Source organism: Zootermopsis nevadensis, unplaced genomic scaffold, assembly GCF_977971745.1.
Source record: "Zootermopsis nevadensis isolate Lab colony 2312 unplaced genomic scaffold, Znev_1.0 Znev_ptg000068l, whole genome shotgun sequence".
NCBI classification, from domain to species: domain Eukaryota; kingdom Metazoa; phylum Arthropoda; class Insecta; order Blattodea; family Termopsidae; genus Zootermopsis; species Zootermopsis nevadensis.
The window spans coordinates 3607743-3633702 of NW_028259199.1; the positions used below are offsets into that span (position 1 = coordinate 3607743).

The 25960-nt window shown below is 36.7% G+C and overlaps 1 protein-coding gene across 17 annotated transcripts in view; it reads left to right on the top strand.

Moving 5' to 3' along the window:
* Positions 1–1095: 1095 nt before the first annotated feature.
* The window catches only part of LOC147871082 (structural maintenance of chromosomes protein 6-like), a 47326-nt gene continuing 22461 nt past the window's right edge, over positions 1096–25960 (top strand). For 6 of the 17 annotated variants that reach the window (XR_015532832.1, XR_015532827.1, XR_015532828.1 and 3 more), the window contains exons 1-9: positions 5314–5649; positions 6271–6409; positions 10983–11076; positions 13700–13803; positions 18375–18527; positions 20893–21899; positions 24066–24225; positions 24657–24852; positions 25410–25568. Coding sequence is in view for 11 of the 17 variants with exons in the window: in XM_087341307.1 (XP_087197433.1) it covers positions 24702–24852; positions 25410–25568 (310 nt within the window). In the remaining 6 variants the exon portion in view is untranslated. Of the gene's footprint in view, positions 1217–2169; positions 2270–3465; positions 3630–4403; positions 5650–6270; positions 6410–10982; positions 11077–12119; positions 12885–12937; positions 13804–16897; positions 17357–18374; positions 18528–20892; positions 21900–24065; positions 24226–24656; positions 24853–25409; positions 25569–25960 lie in introns of those variants that run through there. The other 11 variants (XM_087341307.1, XM_087341318.1, XM_087341308.1 and 8 more) reach the window with 11 other exon arrangements.

Genomic DNA, 25960 nt, shown 5'->3' on the forward strand with positions numbered 1-25960 from the left:
GAAAGTCAGTATATTGTAAAGTGTACTCCTTTCCAAAATCTTGATACTCTTAATATCAATTAATTTATAAGACCTTACTGGACATGTGTCTGTACACCAAATACTGTATATACACATTTTTATTGCAATTAATCTAGTAACAAAATAAACACATAAAAGGTTTTGGTTGTATATCTTTGTGTATATAAAATGTCCTAACCACATAAGTTTTGCAAGCAAAAATGTGTTATTTTGAAAAGCCTCTAAGGTAGCAACTTTAGCCCTAAATGGTAACACATATTTCATTGGCATAAAGATAATAAGATAACAAAGTGGAACCAGCTAACCAAAGCTAGCCTAGCCTAATGCAGCATGTTCTTACTGACATACAGAACTGCAATGAGGATCCTTTAAATGCTTGACTTAAAGGTGATATAATAGGCTGTTCCTTATGCATTACTTGCCAGTCACATATCTACTTTCAGTGGCATTGGGTTAACACAAAAAAAGCATTGATTCATCACTAATTTGTATATGTGTTTTCGTGTAAGATGGGTGCCTTCCCAACAATATAAACCTTTTGTTTTAATTTGTATAACATTATTTTGTACAGAAAAAACTTTTATATCCACTTTTATACTTGTTCTGAAGGAATGTGTACATGTCATCACATGTGAGTTCGTATATGTAACTTTAAACTTTTAGCAAACTTGTGACCACACTCATTACATTCTAACGCCTTCTCTCCCATGTGAGTGGTGGACAGTGGAATATCCTGTTTACGAGCTCATGACTAAACAGCATGCCATGTACATGAAAGTCCCTTAGAGGTCTTCTCTTAATAATTTCAGTATATGATACTAATTCATACACACAGAATTTTGACTTCATAATGAAATCTTTATAATTACATCAACATTTTAGAGCCTTGGCTAATTTTACGCAAATGGATAGGTTACATTTTCCGAGATATGTGGTTATGAAATCGATTGGCAAGTGTTTCACGATGCATTTCGTTATTGATGGATGTAGCAAGCAATTGTCTGGATGTATTTACGATTTCTTGTGAATTTTATATACTTCTGTATCGTCTACAATACGTGGGTTCCTTTCCAGTTTGTCAGGTTGGCGTGCCTGTCTAAAAAGAAAATGGCCTATTCTTCGTGTGTTGTGTTTTGGAAGCCACGTGATGAAACTAATTTCGTTCGTACGTCGGGAATTTGTTAGGATGTGCAAGGTATGTTAATTTAACGTGAACTTGTGTTAAGTGTGACATCTGCTCGTTGACGGGGTGTGGATTTCGGTGCTTTGATGCAGCGAGATTAGTTTTGTGTCACAGACTGTGAGCCCGCATGTAGCTACTCGTGAACAGGGAATATGTGAGGTTATCTGGGTGTGAATGCCTAGCGTCCATCGGAGGACAGTTATGCACTAGATAGTTAATCCCCGAAGCTCTGCTGGGTGGCATCTGCTTTTGTCATCTGTATTTCTGTTTCGATGCATTCCAGTTTGATTACATTAAGCATCAATCCAAGCCAGACTAGCATATCTCTTGATTACTGTTTCAGGAGATCAGTTTTGAGCCTGTTCAGGATTGTTGTGATTGAAAATTATGTTAGAGACTTCGGACAGGAATATAATAGAATTACAGCTGTTTGGAATGGTGTAATGTAATTAAGGGTCATAGTGGTCTTGTCCGGGTCATAGAATTTCCGTTTCTTTGCCCTCCGAAACGTCACTTAGTATTCTGAGTATTCTTAGTATTCTTTTGAGGATTAAGTCTAAACTGAAGTAAATCAATTATATAGTATAGACAAACCACTAATTTATGTTTCAAGAGGCAATGTAACTAAACTTGTAATCACAGAAATGGAACTTCATTAAGAAAACCAAAACAAGTGTAGTGCAAGAATAACAGAATACAGTAGACTTAATTCTTAAAGGTTACATAAGTTATGATAATGATGTTAAAGATCACTTCTGAAAGAACTGCATAAGTACTGATGTAGACCACTCTTTGTTTTCCCGCAGGCAATATGCAATAATGTTCATCCGCTACTAAGAGAAACAAGAATTTACTGTATAATGTTGTGTAACTAATTCAGAATGATACTGGTAACATTCTGTAAGAAATTACGTTGCCAAATATCATTCACATAACAATGCTTCTTCTTATAATTCTTCTTCCAGACTGGGACAAGGATCATGTGGATTTGGAATGGACTCCACCCAAGAAAGATGGAGGATCTCCTATAACTGGTACATTATTGAGAAGAGAGACTAGTTTTGGGTAATGACTGTATATAGCACGTGTTTTAGATTATTATTATTATAATATGAAAATTATTTGTTTTTGCATGACCATTGGTTAACCTTTGACATACCAGAATAGGGAATTTAAACCCATTCTGGTATAGGACTTCTGGGCGGACTTAACTCTGGAACTTTATGTTTAAGAGGTGTGATGGAATGCACAAGTGATAAAATTTAATATATTTGCTCAGTAATGACTTTGTCTTCAATCCTGTGGTTTAATATATGTCAGAATTATACCTTCACTCTGATTGGTGGTGTTCCTAGTAAACACATACCTAGCATGTACCAGATAGAACAACTTTTATTTACTATGCAAGATCCCACCTCATGTACAATTTTGTGCTGTTAATAGGTTCAGTAGTAAAAAAAATCATGGTCATGACAGTCCTCATAAATTTACATATTCTTATATAAAATGACAATAATGTCTTTGTAATAATAAAGAGGGTTAGAAAATAGGATTATGAAATATTTATATTAATTAAATAGTAAAGTGCAAGTACTTGGGCACTCTGAATTCTATTATATAGGGAATTTGTTATTCATTCTCATCATGGAGGCCTGGAATCATGCCAAGGGCAGTCCATGTGGGTATATTCTTGACAAATTGGCGCAGGGACAGGTTTTCTCAGAGTTCTTAAGTTTCCTGATTCACCATCATTCCACGGCTGATCCATGTTAACTCGTGTATCATCTGGGGGTTCAACATTGGTCTTCTTAGTGGGTACAGTTGCATGGAGACAATCTTTTATTTTCATAACAATAACAGTAACAATTGTGTATTTGAGTTGGTAATACCTAAAACGGAATTTTATGTTAATAGAGTTAAGACTATTCTGACAGTGGCTTTTATGTAACTTGTTAGGTTATGCTCAGTGTTAGAGATGTTCTAATGGACACCAAATGTTATGATTAAGCACAGTCTCTAACTTTCTGGGGATTGCGATCCACATCTCAGTCATGAAACTAGCTGTCTGTACCACTATTTTTCTACATGTGAGTGCTGGTAAAATACCTTAAATCTGCGGTGATTACTTCATGGCATAGACGTGTATGGAAGCAGTTGTGACCTGTTTTACTTGCTGTCCTAGCATATGCACGTACTTTGCCAATAGATAATTAAAACCTAAACAAAATAATAATTATAAAACCTTATATTATTGCAAGCAGTCCATGGGAGGAGGCAGCTGAGGTTCCTTGAAACAAAACGAAAGGAACCTCACCAAATATCACTGAAGGCGAAGAGTACGAATTTCGAGTGATTGCAGTAAACAAAGGTGGCTCGGGAGAACTTAGTGAACCATAAAAATCAGTTATTGCCAAGCCCAGATTCCGTAAGTACTTGAGTGATGTTGGCAATTTAGATAGGAAATTTGGGATGCCTGACATATACAACAAAAAAGACATTGATGTTTTATTTGTAAAAGTTAATTAAAATTAAAATGTTATATTGTGTGAGATTTTAATTTCTCATGGCAGTGAAGATGACAGTTTTGGCCTTCCAGGTTGTAACACCATGCCGACGTGTAGATAGATACCATCATTTCATAGAAACATACTGATTCAATCTTCAGACAAAGACAGTGTGTAGCTCTAAACCAATGTATGTAGAATTTGAGGTTTTGACGGTGGTGAGTCAGAAGACAGCCATCTTCAATGGTATCTACCTACAAGTCAATATGATGTTACAACCCAGAAGACAATCATTGAAAAATGTTACACAGTTCAAATTTTGAATTGTGCTTTCATAAATTTGAAACTAGCTACAGACTAGTGGTACTTCTAAAAAATTATCACTTAAATTTTTTTCCCTCTCTGAAAATCATGGTTTTCTTTGCCATGAAGCTATATAGTCATTTTAAGTGGTTACCAACATTTAGAGGAACACATCGCATCCATCTTCAGTCTAATATCACTTCTGTCCTACAAGGCTACATGGCATTATAACCTGGTATATCATAGACCTTATGTTTACCGCTGTGAAAACCTCATATTCTTTACCTTCTCCTTCTCTTCCCTTATAATGGGGATATCTATGTCCCAAAACACTACTACAATTATGTAACATAAATTCAATCTCCACAAAGAAATCTTTATTTATTTTTCAGAGGCACCATGGTTTGATAAGACTTTGCTACAAGATATGGTAGTAAAAGCTGGTCAGAAGATTAATTACACCATCCCAATTGGAGCTTCACCAAGACCTAAAGACAAATGCTCCGTAAATGGCAAGCCTTTTGAACCTGAAGTACGAGCTGATATTCAGACATTTGCCAATCAGACTGTGTTTGAGATTTTGTTTTCAGCTCGTTATGATACTGGGCGCTACACTCTCACACTGGGGAGTCCTCAGCTTCTGCCAGTGTCACTGTGCTAGGCGAGTGTGATTTCAAAACCCACATGTGTACTTAGGCCAGTCAGTCTGATAACCGAAATAAAGATGGGAAAGTATTGTATTATGACTTTAAAATATTTCTAAGTTTTCATTTTGATTCGTTATTAATAGTGGTCTTGCTTTTTGTACCAGTACCAAGAAAGCAGGATCAACATTAAAATTACTTTTGTTGATACGTGGTATATGTAAGTGTATTTGCCCTTATGCTTATAGAATTAGGGATACTTGTTCATGTGGAAGCTTACTTTACATTTAGGCAGTTCTCTGAAGTGAAGTGTTTTGGATACAAAAGTAAATGTCAGTGTCTGTTATTCGTGTCCTGTACTGAATCACAATGGTTGTAGTGTAGAATTTACATAGCTGCAGTTTGTTGTTATGAAATTAAAGCACTAGTTACATAAGTGAAATAAAATGACAACTTTCATACCATATTAAATTAAGAATAGTAATTATTTGCTTTTGAAGTTATTTGGCTACGTATACCCAATTATTTGTTTTTGGAAGCAAGCCTAGGAATGAGATATGGATGTGAAGCATTCAGTCTAAAATAAATATTCTACTCTTATACTTAAGTAAGGTGTTGAATATTTCTTTTAAATGAAATTAATATACCATGAATCTAAATGTTCTTAATCATAAAGTTATAATATGTTTACAGATCGACCATCTCCACCTGAAGGTCCTCTAGTGGTTAGCAATATAACAAAGGAGGGCGCTTGCCTTACGTGTAAGGTACCACTTGGTTGATTGTGGAAGCCCCATTCTGCATTACATTGTGGAGAAAATGGATGTGTCAAGGGGCACATGGGCAGATGCAGGCATGGCTTCAGGTCTATCTCATGACGTAACAAGACTAATACATCGGAAGGAGTACCTCTTCCGAGTAAAGGCTGTCAGTAGCATAGGAGAGTCTGATCCTCTTGAGACAGCAAAGAGCATCATTGCGAAGAATGAATTTGGTATGTAATCACATACGATTCTGTGAAAATAAAATAATAATCAAATATATTTGTCTAGTCCATATAATTTACTTCTGTTCTCTTCAAATCTTAATGTTTATAAGTAGTGCTTTCTTTTATAGAAAAAGAGAAACAAGTAATCTGATATTACATTGGTTGATTAGCAGTATTTTGCTATTTGTACAGTTTCTTAATTTTAATTTATTTCCGTCATATTTTTCAAAGAAATAATGAACTAAAGGATATCTTTGTTATGTTCCACTTTTTTTTCCTTTATAATACAAATGTGACAGTATGACATATCCGTGCGTACTACTGGGAGAGAGGGACAGAGAGACAAACACACTCATACACGCACAAAAGTTAGTGAAAGTTTCTGTTTCATTATTCCATTAAATGGGTCTGTGTTTACGACTTAAAATATTTGAACAAAATTAAAATTTGAAGGCACTTTACTGACATCATTAAGAACAGTTGAAACTACAAATGTTACTAACACTGATAGAAATATTGTAATTACAGGAGCAGAATATTCAGTACGTAAATTAAATTCTGCATAGTGTGCTGTGTTAAAACGATTATAATTTATCTGTTTCTTTATAAATTTATTTACTATATTAGACGGACCAGATGCTCCTGGAAAGCCACTTATCATGGACCGTGTAGACGTAAATGAGATAGTGGTTCTCCCATTACTGGCTGTATTATTCAGAAGAAGGAAAAAGGAAGTCCATACTGGGTGAATGCTTAACAATCCAGTGTAAGTTAAAAATACCAAATTGTCATATTGATGATATTCCTTTCTCTTCAAGATACAGTTATTAACCCTCCAGGACTCGCGTTGTGAGCGCAGCGCCGCATTTTCAGTAGAAGTCTGATACACTCTTTCTAGGAATTGTTTTCTCTCCTGTCGCTTTATCTATGTTAAGAGGAAACCCCCTTAAATGGGAATTTCAAAGGAAATATTTCTAGCTACGACTATAGACCCGCTTTTTTCAGTTTACTTTTAGAATTCTGATAGTGCGGCGGCCCGCTCACACGCGAGTGTTTGTGTTCTAAAGTGAATTGTTTTTAAGTTTGGGTTAATTTCGTCTCTATTGGTCACGTTTACCAGTAATGTCTTCTAAAATAAAATCTTCTGATCCAAATGTTTAGTTGAAGTGGTTATTAGAACAAGTGAGTGCAGGAGAAATTATAGATTGTGAATTCGATGATAGTCAGGATTCTGATGAGGAACCACGAGAGGAGAATCACGATAGTCAATCAGAAAACTCGGCTGAAAGTTTAGATGAAGATTCCAACTTAGGGATAAGTGATGTTTATCTTGGCAAAGATAAAATGAATAAATTTCTAAAATTTCCCCTATGAACTAACTAACTAACTAACTAGATGGCTTACCGAACCCGAAGGTTCATCACCGAATTAACCAAAGCCCTCCACCGGACCCTGTCCTGGGCCAACAAAATCCAGTTTCCTTCAACTCCTATCTCCCATAGATCCCGCCTGAGATTATCCTCCCATCTACGTCTAGGTCTCCCCAGCGGTCTCTTCCCTTCAGGTTTCCCAACCAGTACCCGGTGCACACCTCTTGTCCCATCCATGCGCGCTACATGTCCCGCCCATCTCACTCTTCTCGACTTAATCACCCTCACAATACTGGGGGAGCAGTACAGATTTTTAAGCTCGTCATTGTGCAGTTTTCTCCACGCCCCATCGTCTTCCCTCTTAGGCCCAAATATCCTCCTCAACACCCGATTCTCAAACACCTGCAATCTGTGTTCCTCCCTCTGAGTGAGAGACCATGTTTCGCACCCATACAAAACAACAGGCAATATTATTGTTTTGTATACTTTAATTTTCAGGTTCTTAGAAATCAGACGGGAAGACAAAATATTTTGGACTGAGAAGTAGCAAGCATTTCCGGAATTTAGTCTCCTCCTAACTTCCTCACAAGTATCATTTTGATTTGTTATTGTTGTTCCCAAATATTTGAACTTTGTAACCCTTTCAAAGGATTTATTAGCCACCCTAAGATAATTTTGCCCACCTGTCTTCTGATGACGAGATACTAACATGTACTTAGTTTTTTCTGAATTTACTTCCAGCCCCACTTGTCTACCAGCCTCTAGTAAAACTTCTGCGTTCCTCTTTATTGTATTTATATCGTCCCCCAATAAATTAACATCATCAGCATATGCCAATAGCTGATGTGTCCCATTCAATTGCAAACCCTCCTGCCTACCTTGGACCTTCCTGATGGCGTATTCTAGCGCAAAGTTAAAGAGCAAGGGAGACAAAGCATCTCCTTGTTTTAGACCGTTCTTGATGAGGAATGTCTCAGATACATATTTACCTACTCGAATTTTGCTGCAGGTTTCATTTAAGCACATTTTTATTAGACCCACTAGCTTCTTTGGTATACCAAATTCAATAAGAATATTATATAGCACTTCTCTCTTCACAGAGTCATAGGCTTTTTTGAAATCTATAAATAACTGATGTACAGTCCCACCGAACTCCCATTTTTTCTCTAGTATCTGACGAATGCAAAAGATCTGATCAATCGTTGATCTGTTTCGTCTGAACCCACACTGATGATCCCCAATAGTTTCATTCGCATATGGGGTTAATCTTGCCAAAAGAATGTTGGATAGAATTTTGTATGAGGTTGATAGCAGCGATATTCCTCGGTAATTACCACACTCAGTCTTGTCCCCCTTCTTATAAATAGGAATAATTATGGATTCCTTCCATTGATGTGGCATCTCTTCCTTATCCCAAATTAACTGAATAAGCTTATGGATCCTCATATGCAACCCTTTGCCACCTGCTTTAATTAATTCGGCCGGAATCTGATCAATTCCTGGAGATTTATAACTTTTCAACTTCCCAATGGCTAGTTCCACTTCATCTAAGCTAGGTTCTGGCACCAACAGTTCAGCTGTATGCATTTTAATCTGTCTAATATCACCAGTATTATGAACATTTAAGAGCTCGCTAAAGAAATTTTTCCACCTATTCACAATTTTTATTGGATCTGCAAGCAAATTGCCACTATCATCCTTTACCAAATTGGTCTGGGGTTGATATCCTTTCTTAAAGTTATTAATGCCTCTGTACAGGTCTCTGATGTTTTTTTCCTTATTATTTGTCTCAAGTTCAGCAATTTTGCCCTTCAGGTATTCCCTTTTCTTAGTCCTAAAGGTTCTATTAGCCTCACGTCTCACGTTACATAGATTATCCGCATTTGTTTTGTTTGGGTTCTGCAACCATTGAAATTTTGTTTGCTTCCTTCGATCTATTAATTTTGAACATTCTTCATCAAACCACGGTTTATTTTGCTTTCTCCTGTAGTATCCTAGTTTCTCTTTTGCTGAAATTTTGATGCAGTTTCTGACATTTTCCCACTCCCTGTTGATGTCCACACTTTCATTATCCTCATTTGTCTCTAAAATTTGAAACCTATTCGAAATTTCAACTTGATATTGTTCCTTTGCCTCTCCCTCACTTAATTTTTTCAAATCAAATCTTTCTGTGTCAAAATTTTGTTTAGTTCGTCTACTTACTGAAAGCCGCTCCCTCACTTTTGCTACCACCAGATAATGATCAGTGTCGCAATCTGCTCCTCTGAATGATCTCACATCAATTACATTTGTCTGCCTTCTCTTATCTACTAAAACATGATCTATTTGATTGTGTGTTCTGCCATCTGGGGAAGTCCAAGTGTATTTATGAACATCACGGTGTGGAAATTTTGTACTTTTTACAATTAAATCTTTTGACGTAGCAAAGGTCACTGCTCTGACGCCATTATCATTACTAAGTGCATGGAGACTCTCGCTGCCTATTGTGGGTTTGAAGACATCCTCCCTCCCAATTTTTGCATTGAAATCTCCTAGCAGAATTTTCATGTGATACTTGCCAAATGTATCAAATACTGATTCCAATTCTTCATAAAAGCTATCCTTGATATCATCGCTTTTGTCTTCAGTTGGGGCATGAACATTAAGGACAATGATGTCGCACCAACGTCCTTCCAAAATTACGTAAGACAACCTGTCACTAACAAATTCTACTCTCTTAACTGCTGCCCTAATTCTGCTATGAACAAAAAAACCCGTCCCTAGCTGATGATTGTCATTCCCCTTTCCATAGAAAAATGTAAAATTGTCCACTGGGATCGTGCCCTCCCCCTCCCATCGCACTTCCTGCACTGCCACTAAGTCTAACTTATAATTCCCTAATTCCCTACACACTGATTTCAGTGCCCCAGCCCTATAGAGGCTCCTAATGTTCCAGGTACCAAATCTCATGTCCTTTTTCAATTGCTGTGGTCGTGCCAAAGAGTCCGTCCTGATCCGAGGCTTGGTTGATTTTTTCGTAACACATATTTTTTTAAAGGTGAAAGGTTGTTAGCCCTACACCCAACCCCCAACCTGGAGGACCAGGGTATCACTCTTAGTCTAGCGCATCTCCTTAGACCTGTCCGGCTTGGGTGACCCTACCATGAGCCGAAGCTCAGGCCGGCATAGCACTAAGGGTCATTTGAGCACGCAAGCCTCCTCACCCGGCAGATTGCCTTCGACAAGGTGGTGATACCTTCGAGCTATGAAGAAGTAAAAAGGCACATTATCTCTCACTTTCCTCGGGGCAAGGGATGCGCAAAAAACTTAAAAACCGAGATCGAGTTCTGGCAGCTATTTTTCCAGATAATTTATTGGGCGATATCACAAAATTCACAAATAAAACACTGGATAAAATTAGAGAGAATTATTCTAGGCAAAGAGACTGCTTAGAAACTTCAATCGATGAAATCGAAGCTTCAATTGGACTTTTATACAATGTTTTAACATTTTATTAGTCTCTTAATCGTAACTCCTTAAATAAATTAAAAGTCAGTAATAGTCTGATTAAGTATTTGCTCAATTGATGGGTTGCGGCGCGGCGCTCACACGCGAGTCGGGACGTTCCAAAGGTGGACGCGAGCGCTGGAGGGATGACTTCCAGCATCTTAAAATAATTTAATAAATTAAAAGTTGTAAATACTTTGTTCATATTGATAATATAATTGACAAATTGATATCTTACAAGTTATTGTCCATTATTTTCACAAAAATGAAACAGAAGCAGTCTGATGCCGTAGTTGACATCTCTTATTTTGGCTGTATCTATGACTCATTTTTTCATTCTGAGATAATCAGTACAGTTACTTCTTTTGTGAGTTACAGATTTTAATGGTATTTTTGTACAAGTTCTATACTTCTCTAATTTACTTTGGTGTATTTTGTCACATACTGCACCAAAATAAACAAGAAATTTTACTTACCATTCAGGGTACTGTACCGTTCCATGTCATTGCAACAAATTCAGCTGGCCAGAGTGAACCTAGCGAGTCATCTGATACTGCGATTGCTGAAGCAAGATACTGTAAGTATTTCTGTACTTATTAAACACTGAGAAATATTCGTTTGTCAATAATATTACTTATGAAACTGACATCCCCCTAAAATCAAGACACCTCTGAATGATATCCGCATCAAAGCAGGCCAGATCTTTCACGTTGACATCGATTTTATTAGTGAACCTCCACCAGAAGTAATATGGTCTGTGGAAAATAAGCCACTCAAGACAGATGAAAGACATAGAATGTTACGGAACAGCTCTGGTCTGGATGAAGGATCTTTCCAAGTCAATGTATTAGGTAAGAATTTACAACGCACGTAGTTATAACTTGAAAAGTGGAGTGAGATGAAATCTATTTTGAGACATTACAATAAAGTGTTACTGGTGGGAAATATAAATAGTTACAGGCTTTTTGAAGGAAGCCTGTTTGGGGATTGATCGGGGTTAGTAATGACTGTTAAAGTGTTCGTAAGTGTATGGAGTCGTGCGTCCCATTGATTCCCTCTGCAGAGAACTCCTTGAAAGTCGTCCAGGCTGAATGGGGGATTGTCCAACACCTGGAGTACTTGAGTATTGATTTGTAATGTTTTTAAACTCATTTTAATATTAATAGCTGATTTTGACAAGTAGTTACTTACGACTATAGAATTTTGGTATATACGGTAATTGAGGAGCATTATGTGTTAGTTTTGGTAAGTATCTGATTGGTTGAACTGTGTAACACTAAATTCTTTGTATGATCTGAAGGAAGGTGATGAATATCAGTTCAGAGTGACAGCATTTTGAATGAACAAGCCATGTATGGACCTAGGAGGTGTTAGTTATAATTTACTGATCGGAAACCATTGCAACAGACAATTTAAAATTGGATAACATTGATATTAATTTATTTTCTCTATGTGTGTGACCTGCCTTACAGTTTGTTTTGCCATCTTTAAAACCTCTGAGCTGACACATGCTTTAAGATGTGAGGTTTTCACGTCAGTAAAAGCGTAAAAACCAAAAAAAAAAAAAATTGAAAATTAGGGAACAAATTTTTAAAGTGAAATTTTTCGATTTTTTTGGTTTTGTGCGCTTTTTTGACAATTTCAAGCATTTTTTTGATTTTTTGACTTGTTGAATTTGTTTTCTTACTGTGTGTATTTCTGTGTTTTGTAAGTTAATAGTCATTTGCCATGAATATTTGATGCTATAAGACTTGTGTAATAAGGTTTGAGCATCATAATATTGGGGTTTAATGGCTAATGTGGAAGGTTATTAAGACAACCAACACACAGCTATATTACAATATGTGAGGTATTGCAGGTAGCATTTCAAACGGCAGTGCAATGGAGCGTGCTTCGACGTAGATCTACTTCAGATCCGTAGTCGGTAGATGGCAGCAGAGTTTGTTACAGTACGCAAAGAATGATAATTGAATATCCCTCATTCTCCCGCGATGGCGGGATGTGTTCGCTGCTTTTCAGATGTTGCCATCCCTGCGTACGAGATAATGGCTTAACTGTTGTGTGTCCACTGCATTTCTTCTGTCATATATTGCGAGGACGTGCAAGTTAATGTTTTGTTATTTGAGCGTTTGTTGAATTTATGTGTGTCATCTTTCCCTTGTGTGGAGGACGTAAAGTAAGAACAATTTCGAACATGTCATTTCATGCAATTTATATAAACTTCAGGACATTATACATGACCTCTGCTTTGAAGTGACTCAGAATAAATAACAGGATTTTGTGATCACAGTGATGAGTATTTAACTCATAAGAATAATCAAATTTATGATCAGCTGAACAAGTTTCTGTTTCTGAAGGAAGAGGTTGTATTACAGAGAGAAGAATGTTGGTGATTTCTATCCAAGACCCTTATAAATTAATTATTGTAGCTGTGAATTCTATAACTGAATAGTAAGACAAAAGCAGAAAATAGAGTGGAGTCTATATAAATTGTATGCAGGCTGTTTGCGACGTATTTCCATTAACAAAACATATTAATTTGTTTTCATGTACTTGGATTAGTAAGCTCACATCTTGGTAGCCTTTCGATATCACTGCTGTGTCTAATTACCAAAGTTCCCCTGTCATTATCGTATGTTTCTGACTGACAGTTGATACCGCATAAGTCCATAGAAGAGAAAAGATTTTCCTCTTAAAGTTTATTGCTACTCTCCTAGTGAGATTTTTCACTGTCACATGTGTAGCCAGTCATGTCATTAAGTTTATAAATCTTTATAACAAAACATTCATGTTTCTTAGGAATGTATCACACAAAGAACTGTGTAAATTTATACCAATTTTTCAATTTATTAACATTATTTTCACTACAATTAAGAACCAGCAACAACTGTTTGTTGTTCTTTATTTACATAAGTTCTGATGTTGACATTTTGACTGCTGACTACAAAAATTCCTGACTGACATAAAAATTAACCACATTATACTTTGGCACTGTCTAGCGGACATACTTGTGAAGCATGTGTCATATGCAGCACATTACATGTTTCCCAGTGATGCTTCTTCATATAAGAAATTACTAGTTTCTCATTTCATTGCCCACGACTGCTGCAGTAACTTTATTATTGGAACTTATTGAACTGGCATCATAATTCTGTTATATGTACAGCTTTTTTGTTTCTCCTTATTTTTGTGTTTCACAGGAAGTGATCTGTTTTGCGGAGCAGTGGAGGCAACTGCGTTCAGAATGTTGCAAGGAAGTTTAAGATCCTTAAAGAAACTTCCCAAGAATATGGTGAATTTAGAGGTAAGTGTAGAAATTGCTGTTGTAAGTGATCGTGCATCGCTAACTCAGTGCGTGAGGGAGTCAGCTGTTTCTTACAATCTAAGTTAATGTGGTCATTTTGTTTACTGAAATAGTTTGATTTAGAACTGTTATTCATTGTTTTTAAGAAATTATTAGAAATAAAAATAACATGCTTCTTGTTTCTGTGCCAGATTTTAGTTACATATTTTTTTCTGTAAGATTTGAGGTTCTCACAGCAGGAAGTATGAAGACTTCTTCAAATTTTTTTTCAGTATTGGAAATAGTTGAAGGTTCCAAATTTTGAAATGTAGATGTGTTGCAATATCTGTAACATTATGGGCAACCTGAAAGCTACAGAAAAATTAATTCTCACCTAATGTTTCAGTACTTTCCTCCTAAGTATTCGTGTGTTCTTGTGTTTGGTTTTCAAATGAAAATCTTGTACTTATCTATTGTTTATCATACGACTAACTTTTCGTATGTGTTTGTCTCCACCTGAAACCATAACTGATATAACCTCTGTGCATTTGCACATGTGTGGAGGGGTAGTTGGAAGACATCCTAATAACTCTGCTGGAATAAAGTAGTCACTTGTGCCCTTTGGTAGTGGAATGATTAGCATAGTAAGCTGTTCAGGAACCTTTGATTTTCATTATAAAGAACCATCTCATAAAGCCTACTTTTCTGTTTTCTTTATGTAGCCATGCAGTGATTTGCAGATTGCTCTCACCTACACATTTTTGAACAGTAAAATCAATTGTATTCAAAATCCCCTGCTTCTGATGCTGACTCTGGAAACTGAAATCATTTTACGAGGGCAATTGAAAAATTAACCTCCGATCGAGTTTAGGGGGAGGGACAGTTGTCCATATTTCTGTGTTTGTAGAGCAGCATTTAGATAGATGAGAAAGGGAAGTAGGCTGAAAAAGAAATATTATTTTCACAAAGCTTTAATGAATTGGTCAGCTTTAAATTATGCCCCTTATGACTTTACATATTCTGACAAATTCTGTTATAATCGCATGGCTCTGAATTTATTCCAGATGATTGAAAATGAAATTTCTTTAAGATTTTTTCTTGTGGTAAACGTTTGAACGATGTTATTTGTTTTTTCGGACAGGAATAAGTTGTCAAAAGTAATACTGTCCTCTCATCTTGCCAAAGATTTGGCCTGTTTTTTATGAATGTGTTGCTGTAAAGGATCTAAAACTTGAATCTATCATCGTTGGTTTTCGAAGGTGTTTCGTCTCATCGTGATCAACATCAACATTATGGATTAAGTTTTGGCCTGCCCCATGCACAGGGATTAAAGTTATTCTGTATTTTTTTTTTCAGGCATTCCTGGGTTGTTCTCCTCTTCGGTTTATGTTGATAAAGTGGCTTTGGAATTCTGTTCTCGTGCATTCTTCCTAAATGTTGTAACCATTTATTTTCATGTTGTCCTCATATTTATTATTTATTATCTTTGTTGCATTTAAGATCCGGCATTCTGTATCCTGCAGTTGCTGTGAGCAATCACATTCCTATTGTTTCATTAATAGCCAGTGTCACGAGATGTGACAAGTTAAATTTCCATACTGAAATTTTATCTCAGTACTTATTGGCTATTCGATGCTGTTCTGTCTGGAAGTACCCTTTCAAACCTGTTACAGCAAGTACCGAGCTTCTGTAATTTCATAAGCTGCTGTGGAATTTTGAAAACCTAGTCTTTGAGTTCAAATATTTGGGAACAACAATAACAAATGAAAATGATACTCGTGAGGAAGTTAGGAGGGGATTAAATTCCGGAAATGCTTGCTACTTCTCAGTCCAAAATATTTTGTCTTCCCGTCTGATTTCTAAGAACCTGAAAATTAAAGTATACAAAACAATAATCTTGCCTGTTGTTTTGTATGGGTGCGAAACATGGTCTCTCACTCAGAGGGAGGAACACAGATTGCAGGCGTTTGAGAATCGGGTGTTGAGGAGGATATTTGGGCCTAAGAGGGAAGACGATGGGGCGTGGAGAAAACTGCATAATGACGAGCTTAAAAATCTGTACTGCTCCCCCAGTATTGTGAGGGTGATTAAGTCGAGAAGAATGAGATGGGCGGGACACGTAGCGCGCATGGGTGGGACAAGAGGTGTGCACCGGGTACTGGTTGGGAAATCTGAAGGGAAGAGACCGCTGGGGAGACCTAGACGTAGATGGGAGGATAATGTCAGGCAGGATCTATGGGAGATAGGAGTTGAAGGAAACTGGATTTTGTTGGCCCAGGACAGGGTCCGGTGGAGGGCTTTGGTTAATTCGGTGATGAACCTTCGGGTTCGGTAAGCCATCTGGTTGGTTAGTTAGTCTTTGATTGTCCCCTTTATTTCATTGATGTCATCGAACCTTTTCGCTTTGAATTCTAAATTGAGTTTTTGGAAGAACAAAAAGTCGCACAATACTAGATGCGGAGGAATATGTTAAGAAATGCACAACAGCCGGAATGGTTGTCAGAAATTTCTGCACAAACAACAGAGTGAAGAAAGCAATCACAACATTTTATTTAGAAAAACTTATAAATGAAATAAACTCCCAATACAGATTTCTGTTTACATCAAAAGAGGAGGACATTCTACGTGCTCCTTGCATTTGAGCGAACTCGTCTGGCCTTTTTTTATGATTAATTTTGAAGATTTGTTTTGGGGTTCCCATGAACCATTGTTTTATCACTGGAAAGGAAATAAGGTTCTTTCTGAAGTTTTCCAGGAGTTTTGACATATCGACTTGACTCTACTTCTGCTTGTAAGTCAGCAGATGAGACACAAATTTTGCAGCAGTATGTCGGTTCTTACGATTTTGTATCAGAATGAGAATCCATCCTTATTAACTTACATTTGGTGAGATGTCTGATTTATTTGTAAACAAGTTCCCTAATTTGTATAACTTTTTATCTGCTTTACTGTCGGATGGTTTCTGTAAAATTTCAGTATCTTCGATGAAAGTCATTTTATTTTTTTGAACTTTTGAAACCACTTACCTGTTTGAGGTCTGCTAATTGTTTCTTCTGTCAAAGATATTTCTGAAATGTTTGCAGATGTCTATAGCAATATTGCTTATTTCATACAGAACTTGATTTATGTTCTGCAAGTTTTTAAGAAATGTAAATTGCAAGTACGACACATGACCTTACATCGAGATTCATAACCTCTAAATGATACAACCTGCGATTTTGAAATTATGGAGAATGATTTAACAGATTGTACTGTGCCATCATCCGTAACAGAGGAACTTTGTACTGACAGAACTGTTTATATATGTGTACTTTTATATTAACAGTTTTATAATGGATGTTTCTGTTGAAATTAGAAAAACGTATCAGCATTTTGATGTTGTGATCTTCTCGTTTCTGGTGTCACTGGGCTTCCATTGACATCTTCGATGAATTGTTTTGGAAGACACACATTTCTTCATCAGTCAGATTCCTTCAACAAACTTACTGAAAAGTCTGGTTATGTTTCTTCGCTCATCCTAATTTTACCATAATATTGCTGAGATGCTTTGCAGCCTCCATCATCTGGGTGATGAGTAAGTCAGATGATAAGTGGATCTTGGTGACTGATGCACAGATGCTGAATCATTTCACATTTTTCAGTATATGCATACTCACTATGTTTCCACTCAGTGTGCATAAATGTTACGTGTGTTATTTAATAGTAAGATATTGTTTAATTACCAGGTGACTTTACGTCATGTTGTAAGTCAGGCAAGAGTTTATAGTTTATTTTCAGCTATCATCTGTTTTTGTTTTTTTGAAATTTCTGTAATTGAATAAAATATGAGAATTTTCCTTAATCAGCTTTGGTTGCCCAAGAAATGGATTGGTTGGACAAACTAGAGAAGCGATTAGGGAAATCACCGAAGTCAGATGACCAGACATAAGATGGCTGTCTTCTGTGGTCTGGTATAAGTTTACCAGTGATCAGTCTTTGGATTTGTCACTGTGGAAACCTCAAATGTTACATATTCAGTGAATTTGAAATTTACCTTCTGAGGATAATGCATGTAGACTATTTACTCTGAAGATGATGAGTGCAGGCATTAACACATTTTTTCCGTCGTAACTGAATGAATAGGAGTAGGGTAGTTTTGAGGGGAGAGTCTACTTTAGGGCAGTTTTCTTGCATTTATGTGAAAATACTAAGGAGACCCCACAAAAAACCTCGGTCAGAATAACTGAGTTTGAAACCTTTGAGAAGACTCCATATTTGCAGCGATGTAGCAGTTACGTTCTGAACTGGCTTATATTTTTTTTCATATCTCTTGTTGAAATTTATGGATCAGAGTGAGTTCTGAGGAAATGGTCTTTCAGGGTAGCTTGCAAGGTTATCATTCTTATTTCAGTCTTCTGCACGTCTCCTTGATGAGTAAACACATTAAAGAACAAACAATTTATATGGAGTTGTGTTTGAAGATTATGGAATTCCTGCAAATGATCGGTCTTTTGCCTTATATCCTAAAAAGTGTCATTCCTGGATCGCTTTCGAAGTCACCATAGCTACATTTATCTTTTGTGAAAGTAAATGATTTAGCAATTCTTTTGAAGGACGTTGAAAACTACATTCGAAATCATCCAGAAGCTCGCCTGGCCAAGATCCAGGATATTGGACGTCATTTTGTGGATGATGGCATCATGTCACAGACAGTGAAATCAGATGTGGAGGCTATTACATCAAGGTGGAGTCGTCTGAGTCAGCAGGTAGAAATAGGGAATTCATTACTTGCTTCTTAAGTCAGCATGATGAAATGAAAGTCTGATAATGTGTAATAATGTGATTGCTCCGTATTAATCTGCTTACCTGTTTGTTTTGACTATTGTACTTTTAAGTTGCCCTCAGTGGACTTGTGGTTAGCGCGTTCGCCACTGGACCCAAGGTTCACGGGTTCAAACCCAGCCGAGGTCGGTGGACTTTTAAGGATGATAAAACTTCCTTCAGAGGGGAAGTAAAGCCGGCGGTCTCATGTCATAGTTTTATGGCATGTAAAAGAACCTTATGAGCATGAACAAGATGTTTTGTAAGCAAAATTCATTGGCCATTTCTCACCTGTATCTCTGTTTTTGGAGTTGCAGCCATTTTTACTGTGGTCTGCTCATTGATAGAAGCAATTTCGGTCATGGCACTGTCCTAGTTTCCAAGCAACAGGAATCGCCATCACCAGCACTCAAATTCAGGACTGAGTTTTTGACTTTTCTAAAATATCTTCTTGGTTTCCAGGAAGAAGCACTTTAAATTTCATATGAATTAGAATATATTTTTTTTGAACTGTAAGCAAACACACACACAACTCCGAAATTGAAATTAAGATTACCAACCCTATGAAGGTTATTTTTACCAAAAGATCACATGGGGATGATATTGTGCATTCAGTGACATCTGAATGTAAGCTAGATGAAACACGCAATGTTGCCACAACAAATAATACTTCATTCATTGTTTGTAGTTGCGTGATTTTTGTAGTAGATGAGACAGTGAATGTGTATGGGGGGGAGTTAGACTAGAGTGGGCACTATTAAAAGTTTTGAATACAGATGCTGACCTGTATCATGTGTTTACAGAAACTGACATATGTATTGAAGTTACGGTTAGTTGAAACTTGAGGAACGAAATAGAGAACATCTAATTTTGAAGAGTGTCTCTGATGAAGTAATCTCATTTGACAGTGAAATTGAACCAGCTTGTTGTGGCAGTACGGCAGCTGGTAATAAGAATAATGCAATTAAAATCTAAAATAAAATTTGGCCAATACCATGACGTCCATTGAATTCTCTTGGTGTCCATCATTTTGTTGAAGGTCTCGGTTACTGGAAGATAAAAGCGTTGATCTGTGTGAACAAATGTTCCTAAGCTTTAAGGGTTGAGTGTCCCATTAATTTGTGTGTGTTTGGTTGGTTGAATAGGACTATATGGTCCTGTTGTGTCGTGATATTGTTATAATGTTTATATATTCAGACAAATAGCACAGTGTATGTCCAAAATGCTTCTAAGGCTTAACAGTACGTCAAAGATTAATTTTTAACCTAATCATCCACTTTAAGGAAAGGATTCTCTAACTAAGATTGACTTGAAATTTTCAAACAATTTGGAATAATTAAAAGGAATTTTGTTTTCCTGCAGAATGTCAAAATCGGGCAAAACAGTCTAAAGGCAGTTTAAAATGCCCCTGTTTATATCATTATGACTCTGTGTATATATTTGAGGGAATGAAGTTCAGACTTCTGCTCTATACTTAAAATACCCACGAGTTTATGAGATTGTCATTTTTTATTGGGAAGAAATTGAACTCTTTATATATCATAAAAGCAAGCTGTATCATACTGCAGTACTGTGGGATGTGCTATAGTTTACTACTCTTTCCAGGCAGGTGATACAATACCTTGCTCTGCTAATCCCATTGATACTCTTCAGTCAAATCACCCCTACCCCTGTCTAAATGTCTCCCTCCCTTACAAGGGTCCTGCAGCATACGTATTTGGTCCAAATATTGAACAAAAAAATCTGAGAATGCTCTTTGCTGTTACAAGGATCTCTATGAAACAGAAATAACAGGATAGCATATTTAATTCTGTAGCTTCTCAGTTGGTACCTCAGCAATCGACTTGTACCCACAAGTGAATCGTCATATATTCATGTCAAATGCCACCATTTTAATTTATTTTTAAAACATTTTAAACAGTAGTTTGTGGGGCCTTAAACCCAGTTTAAAATTACAGGTGACATTTCACTGTGTTTTTCTTCTTGTACAGTCTGAGGAGCAGTGGGTTAAAGAATAACAATTTTGTTGTTTATATAATTTGTTTTAATTAGTATCAAATTAGCAGTGTTCATTTTATTAAATGTGTATGTATTACATATTTACTTGTAGGTTTTATTTAGTATGTGAATGTATCACGTTACCATATCAATAATAATCTTTCTCTAAATTAGTATGAAATTAATTTTTACATATGTAGCAATAAAAAAGGAATATCTGCCTTTAAAAATTGATGAATGAATGTATTAACTATAATTAATAGGAAAAATTTATACCGCTATATGTGGCTTACATCCTGAAATTGGTTACAGGTGTCAAGACTGAGGTTTTCTCATCATTCCAGTGAACTATATAACAAAATATGCCACAGTTGCTTTCTTTTACTCTCGTTCCAGTTCACCATAGTCTCAGGATTCAAATCTGATACCCTAACTTTTCAGTTTTCATTATTTTCCTCAGTTCCTCTGGGTATTGCTGTATTCTTTACAATTTATAATTTACAATGTTCCTGCCAGTTTATGATAAGTGTTCCTCGAAAATGACAAAGCATTCTTAAAGTAACAGAGGAATAAATATGGTTACTTTTTTCTTTAATGACAATAGCATGAGGGCCTAATGGAGCTTATGTGTTTTAGTATAAAAAGACAGCTTGTTAGGATTTTGGGATCATACTTTCTGTGCCTTGTGATGATTATCTTTTATTGAAAGTCGTGCTACATTTGGCATTGCATTGGAATTTGAAAGGCATGCACTGGCCATGGCTTGATTGCATCTTGCTTTGTGAGTTAGGGATCGTACCGTATTGCTTGAGGACTCTGTCACTAGTCTGAGTAAGAAAGCTTTTATTTATATTTGTTCTTGTGCCAGTTTTTTTAATTGTCAGTGACATTGCAGAAAAAGTATTAGTTGTAATTACAACTGTTCACCAGTACCAAACATTTTTGTCCCTCTACTGAAAGCTGTTAAACTGCGATATCGTGAACAACGTGGCTGCGTGTACAGCTAAGGTGATATTAACTACAGGTTGAAACTTTTACACTTATGTTATGGTATTCACCAGTAAGAGTTTTACTAATTGCTAAATTCTGTCCTGTAATTTGTGTTGATGAATTAATTATATTTAGTCTTTCAGAATCCATATACATTTCCACTCGCATACACAGCAACCTTTAAAGTATTAGCAGCTGCCCTCCACATCAGGTGCCGTTTTCATCCGCGAACGAAGGACGCGCTGCACGTACCACGCGCAGTCACAATTAGAATACTCCATTTAACTGTTGTGTGAGGCTCTTCGAACTGCATCGGAGTCACATTCGAGGTAAGAGAATCCTAATTGTTCTTCTTTAAAATGGGGACAACAACGAGCAGCGGTTGCCGTAGTAGCCCGAATGAAAAACTTAAAAGTGTTAGAGCAACGGTTTAAAAGGGGATACATTTTTGACAGCGTGTCCGAGTTCATATTTAACTTGCGGATGGCGTTAACATTCAGGTCATTGTATCTGTCAGTTATCGTCAGGAGGCCAGAATATGTCACAAGGCTGGCCCGGATTTTTCTCTAATTTGTATTTGGAGGTGCCCAATTAGGCACTGCAATTGTAATGAATGAGCTGCTTTTCTGCCGGCCAGTGTGCAGTCGTGGCAGTCACCGGGTGAACTCGCTCGATCTTACCCGTCGAAACAATTTAACGTCAGTGGAAGGCACTATTAGTCGTCTAAAAGTTTAGTCTGTACGGAAGCCGTTTATAGTTTGGTAGATATTGACCGCCGTTTCAGATCCTTGTGCCCCCATCATCATACTCGTCGCCGTGGGGAACTCAGATCTTACCAAAATCATCTTAGTTTTTCTTTAATGACGAGTTTATAAAGCCAAGGAAACGATTCAGTCCATTATTGATTTATATAACGTTATTTTTGTAATATAATTAATGATAAATGTACCTTTCTTCAAGAACATATTGACTGAGCAGCCATTTGTTACGTTTTTATGCAGTCAATTTTCCCTAACTAACGTAAGAATCCTCAAACACGTATAGAAAATAGGTCTACTTGTTCAGTGACAAAGAACATCATCGCAGTCACATAATTACAGTTCGGGTTTCGTATTTGTGAGGCTCTGTTCTCAGCCCAAAGACCGTGTTTTCTGATGGAGGTATTTCATGATTTTCCTCAGTATCTCCAGGAAGATGCCTGGATGGTACCTTAAACTACGCCACTGGCCGTCCATCCTGAATACTTTCCGGTTAATTATTAACTAATTATTCTGTCATTCGACGCTGTCTGGTTTGCGATACTGAAGTTACGTAATTTTAAATGACCAAAACATGTTCGTGTGTGAAGAGAGACCTAGTATGTTGTTATTCTTTGCAACTAAAACAGGGCTGTGTAAACTTCTCTACATTCGAGTCGAATTGAGTGTGGATGGATGTATTTGGGATCCGAGTAGAAAGAAATGTGTGCCTTGAAACCAGTTGATAGAATATTTTGTAATTTGTTCCCCCTTGTTCTGTTTCTTGTTAATTAATATTTCTTTTTTGGACTGGTCGGTTTATGTCAAATTCCATACTTTCCCCTCGATATAAACGATTTTGAGCACTTTTTTGTACAGAAATGCAAACACAAAGGCTTTACGTTCTGCACGTAGTATCCAGTGTATTCAAAAATATTGTTACGATAATAAAATCTAGGAGGGCTTGATGGAGGAGACATGTAGCGCGCATTGGAGGTATATGAAATGTGTACCTCATGTTTGAAGTAAGGAGACCGCTGGCAGGACACAGGCATAAATGGAAATTGACTTTGGTGGCGAGTCGAGCGAACTCCAATAAACTTTCGGTTTTCATGTAACGCGGGGAATTATATAATTACCAGCTCCTCCAAGTACGTGCCTTCCAAATTGATGTTCAGTGTGAATTCCTTAGATTTCTATTTCAAGCCATAAACCCAGCTCATTGTAGGATTTTAGATTTCATTGATCTAAAAATGGCATTTGACCCGTATCTCATGCGAAATTGCTCGCTCACTCTGGCCTTCACATGTCCAGATTTTGTTGATTGACTAGAAGTAAATGTGGAAATTGCATATTTGTTTATTCTTGAATTCCTTATGAAATAAGACCTATTAAAAATTACGTACATCTAGTGTCTAGCTGAATGAGAATTGAGTCAGGTGGGGGCCTGTGTAAGCGAGTAGTGATGTGATACAGTATCGTGAAATATTTAAAATTTGAGTTTAAGCTACATATTTTGTGTGTTTTGTGAGTAATTGTTTAGATGTGGTTACTTAGTGTGGATGTAAGGGAGGACGTAACAGCAGAAAGAAAGTTCTATCTTATTCCTAGGATAATTCATTCAAGAAGTACGGTTTATATGAGACAAGGTATTATGCATGTAAGTTGTGTTGAAGTCTGTGAAATTAAGTTTGTTACATTTTTATGAAATTATCTAAGAAGTAAAGATGTAGTTCTCACATGTTTCTGATTCTGTAGGTCATCTTTAAAAATTAATGTGAAAGGAGCTTCACTTGAACAAAAGAACTCTGGCAGTCGAGATGAGCGAGTTCGACAATCAGACGATGCACCGAGCACCTCTAAATTCCGAAGAGATGATGACGGAGACGAATCCAGTTCTAGTGGACACCCCTCAAATGTGAGTTCTATGTAACTGGTGTGTGTGCGCGTACATGCGTGAATATATACTGTATATGAGTCCTTATTTATAGGCACATGATTACACACGCAGAGCATAAATTATAATATGTACCAGGTTGCCATGTTACTAAATATTTGTTTTGGTGCCTGGGTTTCTTCTAAGTCGTGTATTCATGTGTGAACATTTTAAGAATTTGGATCTTGGAGTTCCACTTTTGTTGTACTGCAGATTGAAGTTTCAATCTGTGTGTCATGAATTGACAGAAAAGTGTGGAACTTTGTACATTATAGGAGCCCCTGAAGATTGATTATTATAGATGTGATTGATGTGTTGCAACTGAACTAGCATGGTTCTGGTGCTCAGGGACAAGTTTGCCTCATTTGTAGAGTTTACTGCAATTTTATTTTAAAAGAATATTGACATTACAGGAACCAAAATCTGGGATCATTGAAAAAATATACATAACAAATTTCATGTGCCACTCATCCTTGGAGGTTCGTCTGAACGGAAGAGGTAATTTTGTTTTTGGGAAGAATGGCAGTGGCAAGACTGCAGTAGTTTATGCTCTTGTACTTGGTTTGGGAGGTAACCCAAGAGCTATTAAGAGAGGAACCTCTTTGAAAGGTAACATATTGTAACAAGTTGCTAAGGTCATAGGTTTAGTCTTTGCTTATCTAGCTTGAATTTAGTCCAGTCTGAAAAGTCTGAGTGTACAGTCTACACAGGTAATGAACTGAAATTTGTCATCTCTTATCTTCCCTTAAAACTAATTTCCCAGTACATATTATTTATGTTTTTAAATTTCTTTAATCTGATTATATAAAATAATTCATAGTGTGTACGTGTGTGAGCTTGGTAACTCAGGGGGCAGAGAAGATCCAGCATATTGTGCGCTGGATATTCTCCTACCATGACTTACCATTCCTGCACTGATGAAAAAAATTATACCATGGTATTTATTGCCAACCCATTAAGTAAATTTTGTAAGATCGTGATGTTTAATATCATCAAGCCCAAATGACTGAATTAGAGAACATGAGAATTGCGAAGGATCCTCTCAGTTAACCTAATACTGAATGAACAGTGGATTTGGTCCGAAACTTTAATTTTATTTCATATGATATTGGAAGGAAGATTAAGTGTGTGTATCAGAATTTTAGAATTGTTCCTGTTTCTTCCAGAATTTATAAAGAAGGGTAAAGTCACTGCTACCATCGAAGTGACATTGAAGAATACTGGTCGCCTTAATTACGAGAGAGAACAATATGGTGACCATATAATTGTAAGGAGACGCTTCGATGCAACTGGTCACGGCACATACGAAATAAAGTCAGAAGAAGGTACTGGGCTTTCTTTCCCTCTGCTTTTCCTTCATCTCAGATATTGGATGCTCTCAACAAGAAATTTGTTATCTTTAAACAATTAGTTTTTTGTAAATAAAATATGACTTGTCCCCTTCCTGATTGTATATGTGTTTTAAGAGGGCATTTTACCATGCACACTGATTATGTGTAAATGTCTGTTTCATCATATTTGTTTCAAATATGTTCTGTTTTTGGCTGTTTAAAAAGATGCGCAGATTTCAGGCCCATTTTACTGAAATTGCGTAAAAGTGTCATATTAGGCTTCTTCTTTTCTGAGAGTCCTGTTGGTCTTCCTCCATATACAGCATTATATAGGAAGTTTCAGTTTATTTCAACTCACGTTACTTGATGTATTGAATTAATAACTT